Below are 15126 nucleotides of genomic sequence, written 5' to 3'. Positions count from 1 at the left end.
AAGTTAGTTAGGTTAGGTCTTCATTGTAAATATTGTGTTGTACTTTGTGTTGTACTTTCAACTGAAGATAGTAAATATTGGATATTTGCAGTGATTCAATAATTCACATTTAAAGACTACATTTTTAAATGTCATGAGTGGAAGGTGTGTGTGTGTGTGTCATATAACGAAACCTCTTTTCTCACCAACACCCAGATTAATATACTGTACATCATGGCAACCTCACCCATGGATAAGCTACTGGGAAATATCCTTACTTTGTTCTTTGGCTGCATTTAGACAGGCAGCCCAATTTTGATCTTTTTCCCACTAATTGGTCTTTTGACCAATCACATCAGATCTTTTGCAGAGCTGATCTGATTGTTCAAAAGACCAATTAGTAGGGATAAATAATCAAAATTGGGCTGCCTTTGTAAAGCAGCCTTTGTGTGTCAGCTGTTTATGTAGGATTTAACAGCTACTGTTACAGCGTTGCAGTCTCATGGTTGATCTGAAGCAATGCGTGACATTTGAACACAAATCAGCCAATTTCAAAGAGAAATCTTGAATGTTAAATGGGGGAGGGGTATGGGGGGGTAATCATGAAATGTAAAACAGTTTTTAAATGGTTTTCTACAGTAACTAATTAACTAAGTGACTACAATTTGTGCGTTAATTTAGGGACACAATTCACATCAACAAGTCAGAATCCACAGTAAAAAAATTGGAAGGGTTGGATTTCTCTAATTCATTATAAGTCATTACATTTTAATCTCACTAGGAATAACATTCAGGTGGAAAGAGTTGGAGAATAATCTTCATAAGATCCTGAACTATCCCATTTTCCCCGAACTGTCCTGGATTTTACCATGCAGAGGTAATCGGACCTGCTGTTAGTATTAGGAGCACCACACCCTCTGTGTCAATATCAGTGGGCACTGGGAATTACAGTGGGCAAATATGTGGCAGGGCATTCAAGGTATAATCAAGTCTTGATGCCACATTTCCTTGCCAGCATATTGTCTGTATTGGTGATGTCATGATATTACTGTATAGGTTATATTTTCTAGATTTGTCTTACCGTCATAGTGTGTCACTTGTCTGATTTGTTTATAAGTTACATGAGAGTGACTCAGTGACTTATTCATTAAAACTAAGGTATTTGTGTCTGCATACCTTCATATGTGAATTTTACCTTTTGCCATAGACAACTGACAGACAACTTTTGTCATATTGGCCCAAATGCAAAGACATTGACTTATCCTCTTGATGGTATTAAACTTAGCAAAAAATGAAACGTCCCTTTTTCAGGACCCTGTCTTTCAAAGATAATTTGTAAAAATCGAAGTAACTTCACAGATCTTCATTGTAAAGGCTTTAAACACTGTTTCCCATGCTTGTTCAATGAACCATAAACCATTAATGAACATGCACCTGTGGAACGGTCGTTAAGACACTAAAAGCTTACAGACGGTAGGCAATTAAGGTCAGTTATGAAAACTTAGGACACTAAAGAGGCCTTTCTACTGACTGAAAAATACCAAAAGAAAGATGCTGAGGGTCCCTGCTCATCTGCGTGGACGTGCCTTATTCATGCTGCAAGGAGGCATGAGGACTGCAGATGTGGCCAGGGCAATAAATTGCGATGTCCGTACTGTGAGACGCCTAAGCTGATCATCTTCGCAGTGGCAGACCACGTGTAACAACACCTGCACAGGATCGGTACATCTGAACATCACACCTGTGGGACAGGTACAGGATGGCAACAACAACTGCCTGAGTTACACCAGGACAATCCCTCCATCAGTGCTCAGACTGTAGGCTGAGAGAGGCTGGACTGAGGGCTTGTAGGCCTGTTGTAAGGCAAGTCCTCACCAGACATCACCAGCAACAGCGATGCCTATGGGCACAAACCCACCATCGCTGGACCAGACAAGACTGGCAAAAAGTGCTCTTCACTGACGAGTTGCAGTTTTGTCTCATCAGGGGGGATGGTTGGATTCGCGTTTATCGTCGAAGGAATGAGCGTTACACCGAGGCCTGTACTCTGGAGTGGGATCAATTTGGAGGTGGAGGGTCTGTCATGGTCTGGGGCGGTGTGTCACAGCATCATCGGACTGAGCTTGTTGTCATTGCAGACAATCTCAATGCTGTGCGTTACAGGGAAGACATCCTCCTCCCTCATGTGGTACCCTTCCTGCAGGCTCATCCTGACATGACCCTCCAGCATGACAATGCCACCAGCCATACTGCTCATTCTGTGCGTGATTTCCTGCAAGACAGGAATGTCGGTGTTCTGCCATGGCCAGCAAAGAGCCCGGATCTCAATCCCATTGAGCATGTCTGGGACTTGTTGGATCGGAGGGTGAGGGCTAGGGCCATTCCCCCCAGAAATGTCCAGGAACTTGCAGGTGCCTTGGTAGAAGAGTGGGGTAACATCTCACAGCAAGAACTGGCAAATCTGGTCAGTCCATGAGGATGAGATGCACTGCAGTACTTAATGCAGCTGGTGGCCACACCAGATACTGACTGTTACTTTTTTCAGGGACTCATTATTCAATTTCTGTTAGTCACATGTCTGTGGAAGTTGTTCAGTTTATGTCTCAGTTGTTGAATCTTGTTATGTCCATACAAATATTTATATTCATATATTTATATATATGTTAAGTTTGCTGAAAATAAACGCAGTTGACAGTGAGAGGACGTTTCTTTTTTTGCTGAGTTTATTTGAATAGGTTGACTCTGTTGGCTAAAGAAACCTTGCACGGGTGTATGGTTCTATCACTATGTACATCTACATGCTTGAATAATGTTTGGTTACACTGTTAGCAAATGACTTAAGATTGCATTCTGACTTCGCCCTTTTGGTTGATAGATTTTTAAGCCCAGCCAAGCGATAAATCATATTGTCTCTGAGGTCATAATCAAACAATGACCTCAGTGTGTCAGAAACATTAAGAACTGATCTTATTTGTTTTGGTTGAAAGTTTCTCTCTGATTGATTATCTTCCTGCTGAACAGTATTAGTAACAGCAACCACTGTGATGTTTTCCTGGAAAAATACACAATGCAACTGTAGAAAGACTTATCTAATACAGACTACAAAGGTAGGGGATATGGAGAGGAATGGACATATTCACCTCATGCATTTTGGATAAGAATGCGATTTGTACTGCACACCTTGAAGAATGTAAGTCTTCAATTCTCAATGTCACTTGGTAGCTGGTTATCATGAATGTTATGTATCTGTTACCAGGACATCCATATGTCAAATATTTATGTTAAACCTAGCCCATTGGCCCAAATAGCAGAAAGAGGTGTTGCCTTTTTAACACACACTGACTTGCATATAATGGACAAAGTTTGAGTAATTCGTAAATTTATGTAGTCGGACTCATTTCGTAATTTAATACAATACCTTATTCTTTATCACACCGCCACACCCAGCCTAACTGCAAAGCACGTTATCTAGATAGCTATTTACTTGTTCTTTTCGCACAAAGAATAAAAGAGAAAAAGAACGCCAGGGGAAGGAGGGCAGGCTTAGATACAAACAGAGGCGTGTCTGTTCTGCCCTATCTTCAGTTCTCCTGATGAACAGAATCATCCAACTCTTTTACAAACCATGAATGCATCCAAACCACTTCTGCCCATAAAAATCTAACTTTATTATTTACAAATATTTAATCTAAAAATGATTTAGATTTCTTTTTATGCAAAGTTTAAAGCGCCAATGCACGATCACTTCAAATGTTTACAGATAGTTTCATCTCACAGATTTGATTAATAATGGTGGATTTATTTAATCAGATTGTCAAATATACACAATATTGGTGTTTTACTCACTCGGTTGGGTTTGTGGAAGAGTTAACTTTTTTGGCATGCTAGTATCCTATCTCAAAACATGTCTTATCCAGAGGTAGGGAATTAGATCTGGATCTCTCAGCCCAAGTCAAAAGGTTTGATTTATAGTCTTTGAAAACAATGACATTCTTGTTAACTGTACCTGATTGGGTATTGCACCCCTACTCATTCTTCTTAAATGTTAATTGCAGGATACATATGTTGACCCCATTTACTGATCTAGGATCAGCTTTCTTTTTTACCAAGGTTAAGCTTGCCTTCGGTAAAGACTGAAAATACAACTCAAACTATTGCCACAATGAAGCCAAAATGGCCAGCCTGGTCTCAGAGCCATTCAAAACATACTTTACATATTTCTGAGCACATCAAGACATATGATACCTTTCAATGGCCTGGTTACTTTAGACAGAATCTAAAGTAGGGAGGTTGGTCGGGGAGGCGTAACATATACTAAATGGAGTGTCTCAGATTTACATATAGAATGGAATGGTAACAACCACATGGAAACCAGGTGTTTGATGTGTTTGATACCATTACATTGACTCCATTCCAGCTATTACTATGAGCCGTCCTCCCGTCAGCAGCCTCCACTGGTAAAAGCATTAGGAATAAAATAACATTAGGACATCTGCATTGCTTGCTGTTTGGGGTTTTAGGCTGGGTTTCTGTATAGCACTTTGTGACATCGGCTGATGTAAAAAGGGCTTTATAAATAAATGTGATTTGATTTGAATAAATACAGGTTGAAATTACAATCAGTGAGCCAACTCCATGATCTTCATTCAGATACTTCAGAGATAATTGAACCATTTGTACAGAATTGTCATTGCTCCCATGCATATTACTTCATAAGGCCATTTCAGATGGTATTTTTACCCAATTGACTGGAGCTTCTGTAGGAAAGAGAAGTAGGGAAGGGACAACAACAAACAATATCGTAAAAACAGTAAATTACTTGAATTAAATATATGCAGTATCTTCAACATTACATGATTGATGTGTTTACTTAGAAAGCTAATTCAATGTGTTTAATGAATATGTATGTTGACACATCTCTAAACACCTATATCTACAATAATCAGTAGTCTACCTATTCAAACCTCTCATTGAGCCCCATCCCCCTGATGTACAGTGGGGGAAAAAGGTATTTGATCCCCTGCTGATTTTGTACGTTTGCCCACTGACAAAGAAAGGATCAGTCTATAATTGTAATGGTAGGTTTATTTGAACAGTGAGAGACAGAATAACAACAAAAATATCCTGAAAAACGCATGTCAGAAATGTTAAAAATTGATTTGCATTTTAATGAGGGAAATAAGTATTTGACCCCCTCTCAATCAGAAAGATTTCTGGCTCCCAGGTGTCTTTTATACAGGTAACGAGCTGAGATTAGGAGCACACTCTTAAAGGGAGTGCTCCTAACTGCAGCTTGTTACCTGTAAAAAAGACACCTGTCCACAGAAGCAATCAATCAATCAGATTCCAAACTCTCCACCATGGCCAAGACCAAAGAGCTCTCCAAGGATGTCAGGGACAAGATTGTAGACCTACACAAGGCTGGAATGGGCTACAAGACCATCGCCAAGCAGCTTGGTGAGAAGGTGACAACATTTGGTGCGATTATTCGCAAATGGAAGAAACACAAAAGAACTGTCAATCTCCCTTGGCCTGGGGCTCCATGCAAGATCTCACCTCGTGGAGTTGCAATGATCATGAGAACGGTGAGGAATCAGCCCAGAACTACACGGGAGGATCTTGTCAATGATCTCATGGCAGCTGGGACCATAGTCACCAAGAAAACAATTGGTAACACACAACGCCGTGAAGGACTGAAATCCTGCAGTGCCCGCAAGGTCCCCCTGCTCAAGAAAGCACATATACATGCCCGTCTGAAGTTTGCCAATGAACATCTGAATGACTCAGAGGACAACTGGTGAAAGTGTTGTGGTAAGATGAGACCAAAATGGAGCTCTTTGACATCAACTCAATTCGCCGTGTTTGGAGGAGGAGGAATGCTGCCTATGACCCCAAGAATACCATCTCCACCGTCAAACATGGAGGTGGAAACATTATGCTTTGGTGGTGTTTTTCTGCTAAGGGGACAGGACAACTTCACCGCATCAAAGGGACGATGGACGGGGCCATGTACCGTCAAATCTTGGGTGAGAACCTCCTTCCCTCAGCCAGGGCATTGAAAATGGGTTGTGGATGGGTATTCCAGCATGACAATGACCCAAAACACACGGCCAAGGCAACAAAGGAGTGGCTCAAGAAGAAGCACATTAAGGTCCTGGAGTGGCCTAGCCAGTCTCCAGACCTTAATCCCATAGAAAATCTGTGGAGGGAGCTGAAGGTTCGAGTTGCGTCAGCCTCGAAACCTTAATGACTTGGAAAAGATCTGCAAAGAGGAGTGGGACAAAATCCCTCCTGAGATGTGTGCAAACCCGGTGGCCAACTACAAGAAACGTCTGGCCTCTGTGATTGCCAACAAGGGTTTTGCCACCAAGTACTAAGTCATGTTTTGCAGAGGGGTCAAATACTTATTTCATTCATTAAAATGCAAATCATTATATAACATTTTTGACATGCGTTTTTCTGGATTGTTTTGTTGTTATTCTGTCTCTCACTGTTCAAATAAACCTACTATTACAATTATAGACTGATCATTTCTTTGTAAGTGGGCAAACGTACAAAATCAGCAGGGGATCAAATACTTTTTTCCCCCACTGTATGGAAGGAAAGAAAGCATTCAGGGGAGATTGTCTCCTGGAATTGAAAACATGAAAATACATTTCCTCTGTTGTCTACCTGACAGTACCACTGAAGTACATAGCATACAGATAGTGTGTCACCTACTGTACCTGTGTGTCAGTACTCGTTCACCACATACATCCCTGTTTGGTTTTTAGATGATTCTCCCATTTCGTCCTGTATCAGAGAAAGTATCAGCTCATCAAAGGTGTAAAACAGTCTGTGAAGATGATACTGCACACAATATCATTTATCAGGCAAAACTGAATTTGCAGTCTGTTTTTGACCTGTTGTATAGAACTGCAATGTTAGCTTATCATGCAGATGTTCGTCTGTTCTAAAGCCTTAGTTAACTAAGCCTGAAAGACATCCACTCTGCTTAATTGCAACAATAAATCAAACCGGTGATTCATCAATTAAAGGGGCTTTGGGAGGAGAAGGTTATGTAAAGAGAACAGAGTGGTTGTGGATTACAATGTGTCTGTCTACTACTCTGTTGCCATAGAGACAGGTGACAGAGGGGGCACTCTTCTCATTATATGATAGTCAGTCTCGGAGCAAATGTTGGCAGACTAGTATGGAACGACTATGCTCAATAAATTGATCAAGGAGAGTTGGAGGCTGTGAACAAATAGTCCTCCAATGTCTTCCGCTGTCCCCTTTCCAAAACAACATAACAAACATGTTCAAACCACTGCTAGCAGCAACACAGAATTAAAAAATATATCTACGTAAATGTAGCACAATTATATGAAGTGCATAAACACAAACACACAACAATATCCTTATACAGTAGATTGAATATACGCAATATACAGTGTAAGCTAACTCAAACTGTACATTTCCAAAACTAAACAAATATCTATGACGCTACATATCAACACTAGAAAAAACCTGAGTAGATTCCCTCCTCACTTCACTACCTCTCAGGTGTGTGTGTGCTTGAGGTGTGCACTGCAGTGGGACGAACATGCAAGTCTCATTAGTGCAGTCAATGGTCTCTTTGTTTGGTGTTAAGGGAGAGATCTCTCTCTCTCTGACGTTGGTAGATCCCATGGCATTTGTATTTAGCATCCCTTCATAGCTCAATCAAAAATATATATTTTTGATGTCCAGAATAAACACTGCTTTTTTTCAGTCAAATCATGGTGTTGCCAGTCATTCAAAGTGACATTGATGAGTAACATGCCCCATACAGGAAGGTCCTTGGATGATAACTCTGGTATCATCCCTCATACGTACCCAAGGCAGGATTAAAGCTATAAACTCACAGCTCACAGATGGTTGCTTTAAATTGGTTGTCTGGTCTACCAAGAACATCTGCTTATGTAGGGGTTTGATTTCGGAGATAAGCAACTTGGTGCATCAATGAATATAGGTGGCTTGGGGGAGGAGTATGGCTTGGGACCCCTCTCTGGAAGCTGCAGGGGTAGATCGGCTGAGAGGGTAGAAGGGAAGGCTAGTGTTTCCCACGCCTCAGGTTTCCCTGGTCAAAGCCGGAACGGCACAAAGAGACGTCTATCTAACACTGAGGCAGAGCGGCCAGTCTTAGTAACCATAGCCAACCTGCTGAATGCAGAATCTGAGCCTGTGTGTGTGTCTATCTGGCCTCTCTGCCAAGACATAGGACTTACATTAGGCTTGCCATTGGGCACGTTGAAGCGGCTGTGTGTGGAGTACATTTGGATGTCTGCCCCGTGGTTGATCTGGTCATATGGGCTGAAGCTTCCATATCTCTGCCTACAGCACAACCACACTAGCTGAAGGTCAAGAAAAGACAAGAATCATAGTAAAATGGCCTTCTTAGCATGACATACTGTAACTGTTAGAGCAGGGTTGTGGCTGTTTCTGAGAAAATGGAGGTCTACAATGCATTCAGGGAGAAACAGTGTGCATCTGTATGTCTGTTTGTTTTTGTACTCACCAGCAGTATTAGGAGAATAAGGAGGATTAACAAGATCAGGGCAGCCAGTACCAATAGAGCGATCCCCCATCCTGGGACTCCCTCACCGCCCCCAGCAACTACAGCTGCAGCATGCTCTGTGGTCTTATGGGTTGCCTCCGTATTCTCTGTGTTCTTATGACTGGTCGTTTGGCCCGTAGCAGCCTGATACTTGCTTGTTGCTCTCTCAGTAGGGGCAACTGGGGGGTTAGATTGGCCCGAGGTAGTTGTTAATGGAGAGGTTTTACGTAAGACTGTCGTGCTACTGGTCTGGGGAGGATTTTTAGGGGTAATAGGGTTAGTTGTTTTGCTAGTTGTAGTGTTATGCTCTCCAGGACTAGGGGGGGTTGTGTTGCTAGTTGTAGTGTTATGCTCTCCAGGACTAGGGGTGGTTGTGTTGCTAGTTGTAGTGTTATGCTCTCCAGGACTAGGGGGGATTATGTTGCTAGTTGTAGTGTTATGCTCTCCAGGACTAGGGGGGGTTATGTTGCTAGTTGTAGTGTTATGCTCTCCAGGACTAGGGGGGGTTGTTTTGCTAGTTGTAGTGTTATGCTCTCCAGGACTAGGGGGGGTTATGTTGCTAGTTGTAGTGTTATGCTCTCCAGGACTAGGGGGGGTTATTTTGCTAGTTGTAGTGTTATGCTCTCCAGGACTAGGGGTGGTTGTGTTGCTAGTTGTAGTGTTATGGTCTCCAGGACTAGGGGTGGTTGTGTTGCTAGTTGTAGTGTTATGCTCTCCAGGACTAGGGGGGGTTATGTTGCTAGTTGTAGTGTTATGCTCTCCAGGACTAGGGGTGGTTATGTTGCTAGTTGTAGTGTTATGGTCTCCAGGAATAGGGGTGGTTGTGTTGCTAGTTGTAGTGTTATGCTCTCCAGGAATAGGGGTGGTTGTGTTGCTAGTTGTAGTGTTATGGTCTCCAGGAATAGGGGTGGTTGTGTTGCTAGTTGTAGTGTTTTTGTCAGGACTAGTGGTGGTGGTTGTGAGGGTATGACTACTTGTGATGTTGCCAGATGAAGTAATTGCTGTAGATGTAGTTGCATCCCAAGCCCTTCCTGAACGGCTAGCCGTACTATCTAAGGCAGCTACGGTTGCTGTGGTACGTGCTACAAGATGTAGTGTGGCTTTTATTGGAAGTTGACCTAAGGAATAAAGAACATATTTGTGAATCCTGCTTTATATTACTAATAACAGTTTCTTAAGCTATTTACAATACAGGTTTTTTTAAACATACAAATGAATCAGGCTGCTACAAAGCAGAAGTAGAGAAGGTTGCCATCTTCTTTACCTTCAGTATAGGCGAGGTCCAGGTCAAGGGTTTTGGATTTATTTGATTGGATATGAGTGGAAAATAGACCTTTAACCAAAGTTGGAGTTATCATCAATGTAGTCCCAAACATTACTGTCGAGTTTGCAATGACGGATCCATTACTGCAAGAGTGAGACCAGTAGTAAAAAATAATTAGAACGTATAATTGTCAATGTCCTTAAGAATGCAATTTTTTTTCAATGGCAGAATTTTAAATTCAACATTAGAGTTCACCTGAAGATTATATCAAATACACCCATATATTTGACAGACTCTGACAAAGGGCTGTGGACGTCATCCATCTGAAAAAGAAAGACACAGCAATCAGAGGAGCACTTCAATATTATCCTACAGGCCTACAAGGCATGTCTTCACACCTTTACTTGTTTGAATATTGAGTAACAGGTTGTAAGGGAGGTGTCTATAGTATCCTTGTCTATGGTGTAGTGGAGTGGGTCAACTGGAGTGTGAGCTAGTAGTGATGGCTCATTTTGTTGTTGACTGTTAAAATAGTGCTCACTGCTAGGTGTTGGAGAGCTGATGATGTTGGTGACAAAGAAAAGAGTGAATAGAACAGCCTTGGGGACATCTAACTCTGGCAATTTGACTGGTAAACTCATGGGTACACTACACTCACAATGGTTGCTTGGTATAAATGCAGCAAAGACGTCAATGGAACATGACCAAAACAATGGAAATGCCATGGAGCATTTCCATTTTCTTGGCAAGCATGAAGTATCTCCAGGACAAAGAGTTATTTTGGGGGTATAGACTGAGTGATGAGTTGAGGCTCTATAGACTGACTTGAGCAGTAAAAAAAACAGACTCTTACCATCTGCTCCACTTGTTTCCTCAGCTGTTTGTACTCCTTAGAGTTTTGATTATTGAGTGACTCAGTGTAAATCCGGTTGGTGATTCTGACGCATATGTAGTAGGCGGACAGCGTAGCTGGGGTGGTCTTGACATTGCTGCTGGGTGTTGCCCTCCGTAAATGGGAAACAGGCACAACATCATCAAAGAAAAGGAGTGCTGTACGGGTGAATGGAAAACAAGCCGAAATTCTGAAATTAGCAGAAATACTGTTACACAGCCATCTAATAAATTACTGCCATTACCCTTAGAGACTGACTCATTGATTGAAGTGCCAATTACAGCCAATAAAGGATTTGTACTGTGGAAATGATTATCTGTAAACAGACACTTTGAGTTGAAAGGCGGGGGTCACCATTTGTGATCTCAATCACTGCAATAATGCATTATTTAGACTAATTTAATCCAAAACAAAGTTTGCAAATGTGTTTTCTCAGGGCGGGAAATAAGTTGTTTTGTCTTATCCCAGGGTTTTGTCTTATCCCAATATGTGGGGTCGATTGTAAATCCATAATACTATTCTGCTACTGCATAACCCTGAGACACTTTATACATTATGACAGATTATGACAGATTATGATAGATGTTTTGCTAAGATTTAAAAATCTTCTCAATGTGGGTTTTAACTCCAGTATTTTGGTATCACTCGAGGCACCTGAGGAAGCAATTTAAAGTAAAAAAACAATAATAGGGCAAAATGTCATCAAAAAGGCTCCAGAGCAGCCGGGGACAAGAAAATCATGAAAAAGTGGTATTCTGGTTGTGTGCTGATAAGGTTTGTCTCTACGTAAACCTCAAAGTATGATTTACTTAGATACAGGTAACTGACAAAATAAAGGAAAAACCAACAAAGTGTCTTAATAGGGCGTCGGGCCACCACGAGCCAGAACAGCTTCAATGCACCTTGGCATAGATTCTACTAGTGTCTGGAACTCTAATGGAGGGTTGCGACACCATTCTCAGTTTACAATCATAGCCTGAATAAAAGCAGGCTTCAGGTAATGCATGAGATGCCATAATTTTTTCAGACCTGTTTAGCATATATTTTCGGTCCTGTTGATTGTCACATTAACAATTGAACCCCCATCTGACTCCCACGTCTAAGAAGTGTAGGTTACAGTACAACAATGCTTCCCATGCAACAGTGGTTCCCAACCTTTTTGGGTTACTGTTACACCAACAGAATTTTTCTCTGCCCGGAGTAGCCATGAAATACCCCCTCGTGCATTTTACCAGTAGGCCTATGGTTTGATGAGTCTTCTCAAGTACCCTCTCTGGATAGGCCGAGTAGGTCCTAGTACCACTGGTTGGGAACCACTGCTCTACAACAGAAGTCTCTAAAGAAATGTAATGTGTAAATGTGTTATAGGCTACATATTTTAGTATAATCAATAAATGAAGATGCATGGAAGAGTAGATAGATAGATAGATAGATAGATAGATAGATAGATAGATAGATAGATAGATAGATAGATATGTTTTATGTCATACCTGAAACAGCCAAAGTAAGAATAATCCCAAATATGATTGTTTTTTTCTCCATGATGTATCAAACTGGTAGCCTAACGTTTTTAAAATAAAAGCCAAATATACACAGTGGACGTTGGGAATTAGCCGGGTTGCTTACTTGATGAGAAACGATTTATGTCTGAAAGAAACGGTTATTTTATCATCCAGATAAGTGCGCAGGTAGGACAGGTGTATGGAGCGGGGCGGACCCTAGAGTGTGCGCGCTGGAAGAGAACGCAAATATAGACATTCGTGGTGTATGACGCCACCCCGTGGCCAGAAGGATTTGTTGTCGGAGTAATCAGTTTCACCTTGATGCTATAAGCCTTTGAGAAAAGCAAGGCACAAAAAGGCACGAGGCAAAATCAAGAGCCTGACCCAGCCACTATTTAGTAAACTGAGGGAAACTACTCTCAAATTCATAAATGGAGCAATGGCAAGGACTGACAGTCAATGAGGTCGACATGACGTGTGCAAAGACTAAAATAACAACAAAAACATAAACCACCCTTTGATTTTGATAAACGATAGGATTACTTGTGCTAAAAATTGCACTAAAATCATTTATATCTTTCCAGAATAAATGGGTGTGTATCATTCATTGAAATGGCTATTGAACAACGGTAATATATATATATATATATGTATGTCCGTTTTGAAACTGCAGTAATAGTGCAGTAACTGCAGTCGACTGTGGTATTTTGGACGCAAATATTTCAGAATACCTGCAGTGTACTGCAGCTACACTGCAAAATTACTGCAGTAAAAAAAAAAGTTGTTATTTTGGACGCAGTATTTGCAGTACACTACCGTTATACTGCACTCTAACTGCAGATAATCGCAGTGTACTGCAGTTATACTGGAGTCTGATTTTTTCGTAAGATTGTGCATATCATTCACAACTTCCCTTATCCGTATGTGGGACCCTTGTCTTCTACTCGGAAAATTGATGACTTTGCAGTATCTGAATAAAGGACATGCAGTTGTTAGCCTACTTACTATTTTATTTGACCAAAAACACAAGCGAGAATGCATTTGAAGCAACTACGCAAAGTAAACTAGCTAGTTAAGCTTTCCTACAAGTGCACGATTGTTACTTACCTGCTATAATGATACTTTTTCTCCCTGATAACAGTAATCAAAGACATTGTGACACATCTCTCTTTCTCCCTATCCTCAATCCCACCCACTCTCCAAACTCTCTCTCTCTCGCGCGCGCATGGTACAGATATAAAGATCAAGGAACAATATGTGAGGTAGTTGGAGACATGTAGGCTACAGTTTGGTGTACTGTAGATGTCAGGGTATCGCAAAATTGAGGACAGGGAGGTGAATTATAATACAAACACTGCCAAATGGATTAACCTTCTTTGTACTTCTTGGCACATTCGCCACTCACGTTGTTCTGCCACCCTATTTCACAACAACATTGATGTAAAAAGTGTAATGCAGCATTCCATCCTGAGGCTTTGAAAGTAAACCTGAATTGTTAAACATAAATATGGGGTAATATATTACACGTGTTTTCACTTGTGTGAAGGAATTTCCATTGATTTAAAAAAAAGAAAAGTGTGTGTTTTTATGCTACTCCAGGCTGTAGAACAATGACATTGTTCATGCATCACTTTGAAGCACATTTTATGCCATGTGATGACTTGGGTCAGTGCTGCTCTCTTCTGCAATGATGGAGGAGTGGTGTGAGTTGGTGACCTATTCCAGTAAATAGATATTCCGCACTCTTTGGCAATCTCGGCAGTTTGACACTTGATATGTGTGCTACAACTCCACCATTATTACTGAGTGACAACACCTCAGCCTAAAGATGTGTTCAAGTTGGATGCAGGTGACATTTCTCCTTGCACACTTGGTAAGATTATTGAAACGCACAACATTTACTATTGTTGTATATGACTGTACATTAAATATCAAGTTGCAGATGATTTAGTCCCTATAGTCAGACTTTTAACTATGTGTATGTAACAGTGTAGGTTCCGTCCCTCTCTTCGCCCCAACCCGGGCTCGAACCAGGGACCCTTGCGCACATCAACAACTGACACCCACCGAAGCATCGTTACCCATCGCGCCACAAAAGCCGCGGCCCTTGCAACGCAAGGGGAAACCCTACTTCAAGTCTCAGAGCGAGTGACGTCACCGATTGAAACACTATTAGCGCGCACCACCGCTAACTAACTAGCCATTTCACATCGGTTACACTCACCCCCCCTTTGACCTCCTCCTTTTCCGCAGCAACCAATGATCCGGGTCACGGCACCAATGTAACAGTGTAGGTTCCGTCCCTCTCTTCGCCCCAACCCGGGCTCGAACCAGGGACCCTTGCACACATCAACAACTGACACCCACCGAAGCATCGTTACCCATCGCGCCACAAAAGCCGCGGCCCTTGCAATGCAAGGGGAAACCCTACTTCAAGTCTCAGAGCGAGTAACGTCACTGATTGAAACGCTATTAGCGCGCACCACCGCTAACTAACTAGCCATTTCACATCGGTTACATGTATGCTGTCACGTTCGTCGTGTGGAGTGGACCAAAATGCAGCGGGAATGTGTATACTCATCTTCTTTTATTGAGAAGGAACGTGAACACTGAACAAAATAACAAACATCGACGAAGACAGTCCTGTAAGGCAACACGCTATACACGGAACAACTACCCACAAATCCCAATGAAAAAACACCCCTATTAAATAGGACCTTCAATTAGAGGCAACGAGGAACAGCTGCCTTCAATTGAAGGTCAACCCAATAAACTAAGCATAGAAATAGAACAAATTGTCACGCCCTGACCTGAGAGAGCCTTTTTATGTCTCTATTTAGGTTTGGTCAGGGTGTGATTTGGGTGGGCATTCTATGTCTGTATTTCTATGTTGGGGATTGCTTTGTTTCGG

General features: G+C 41.7%; 1 protein-coding gene across 2 annotated transcripts; it reads right to left on the bottom strand.

Annotated features, from left to right (window-relative positions):
- Nucleotides 1–3626: 3626 nt before the first annotated feature.
- LOC115176977 (flocculation protein FLO11) lies at nucleotides 3627–12548 on the bottom strand. 2 transcript variants are annotated; one of them, XM_029737403.1, is made up of 8 exons: nucleotides 12204–12548; nucleotides 10675–10871; nucleotides 10077–10144; nucleotides 9822–9964; nucleotides 8519–9675; nucleotides 8229–8354; nucleotides 6705–6771; nucleotides 3627–4736 (listed from the first exon to the last, which is right to left on the bottom strand). In XM_029737403.1, exons 1-7 carry the CDS (start codon nucleotides 12253–12255, stop codon nucleotides 6712–6714), a joined length of 1803 nt encoding a protein of 600 aa, XP_029593263.1. In that variant the 5' UTR covers nucleotides 12256–12548; the 3' UTR covers nucleotides 3627–4736; nucleotides 6705–6711. The 2 variants fall into 2 exon arrangements, with proteins under 2 accessions (XP_029593263.1, XP_029593264.1); XM_029737404.1 differs by having other exon boundaries at nucleotides 3627–4733.
- Nucleotides 12549–15126: the final 2578 nt, after the last annotated feature.

The sequence above is a fragment of the Salmo trutta genome, chromosome 37, assembly GCF_901001165.1.
Source record: "Salmo trutta chromosome 37, fSalTru1.1, whole genome shotgun sequence".
NCBI classification, from domain to species: Eukaryota; Metazoa; Chordata; class Actinopteri; order Salmoniformes; family Salmonidae; genus Salmo; species Salmo trutta.
This window is presented reverse-complemented; position numbering and strand designations above follow the sequence as displayed.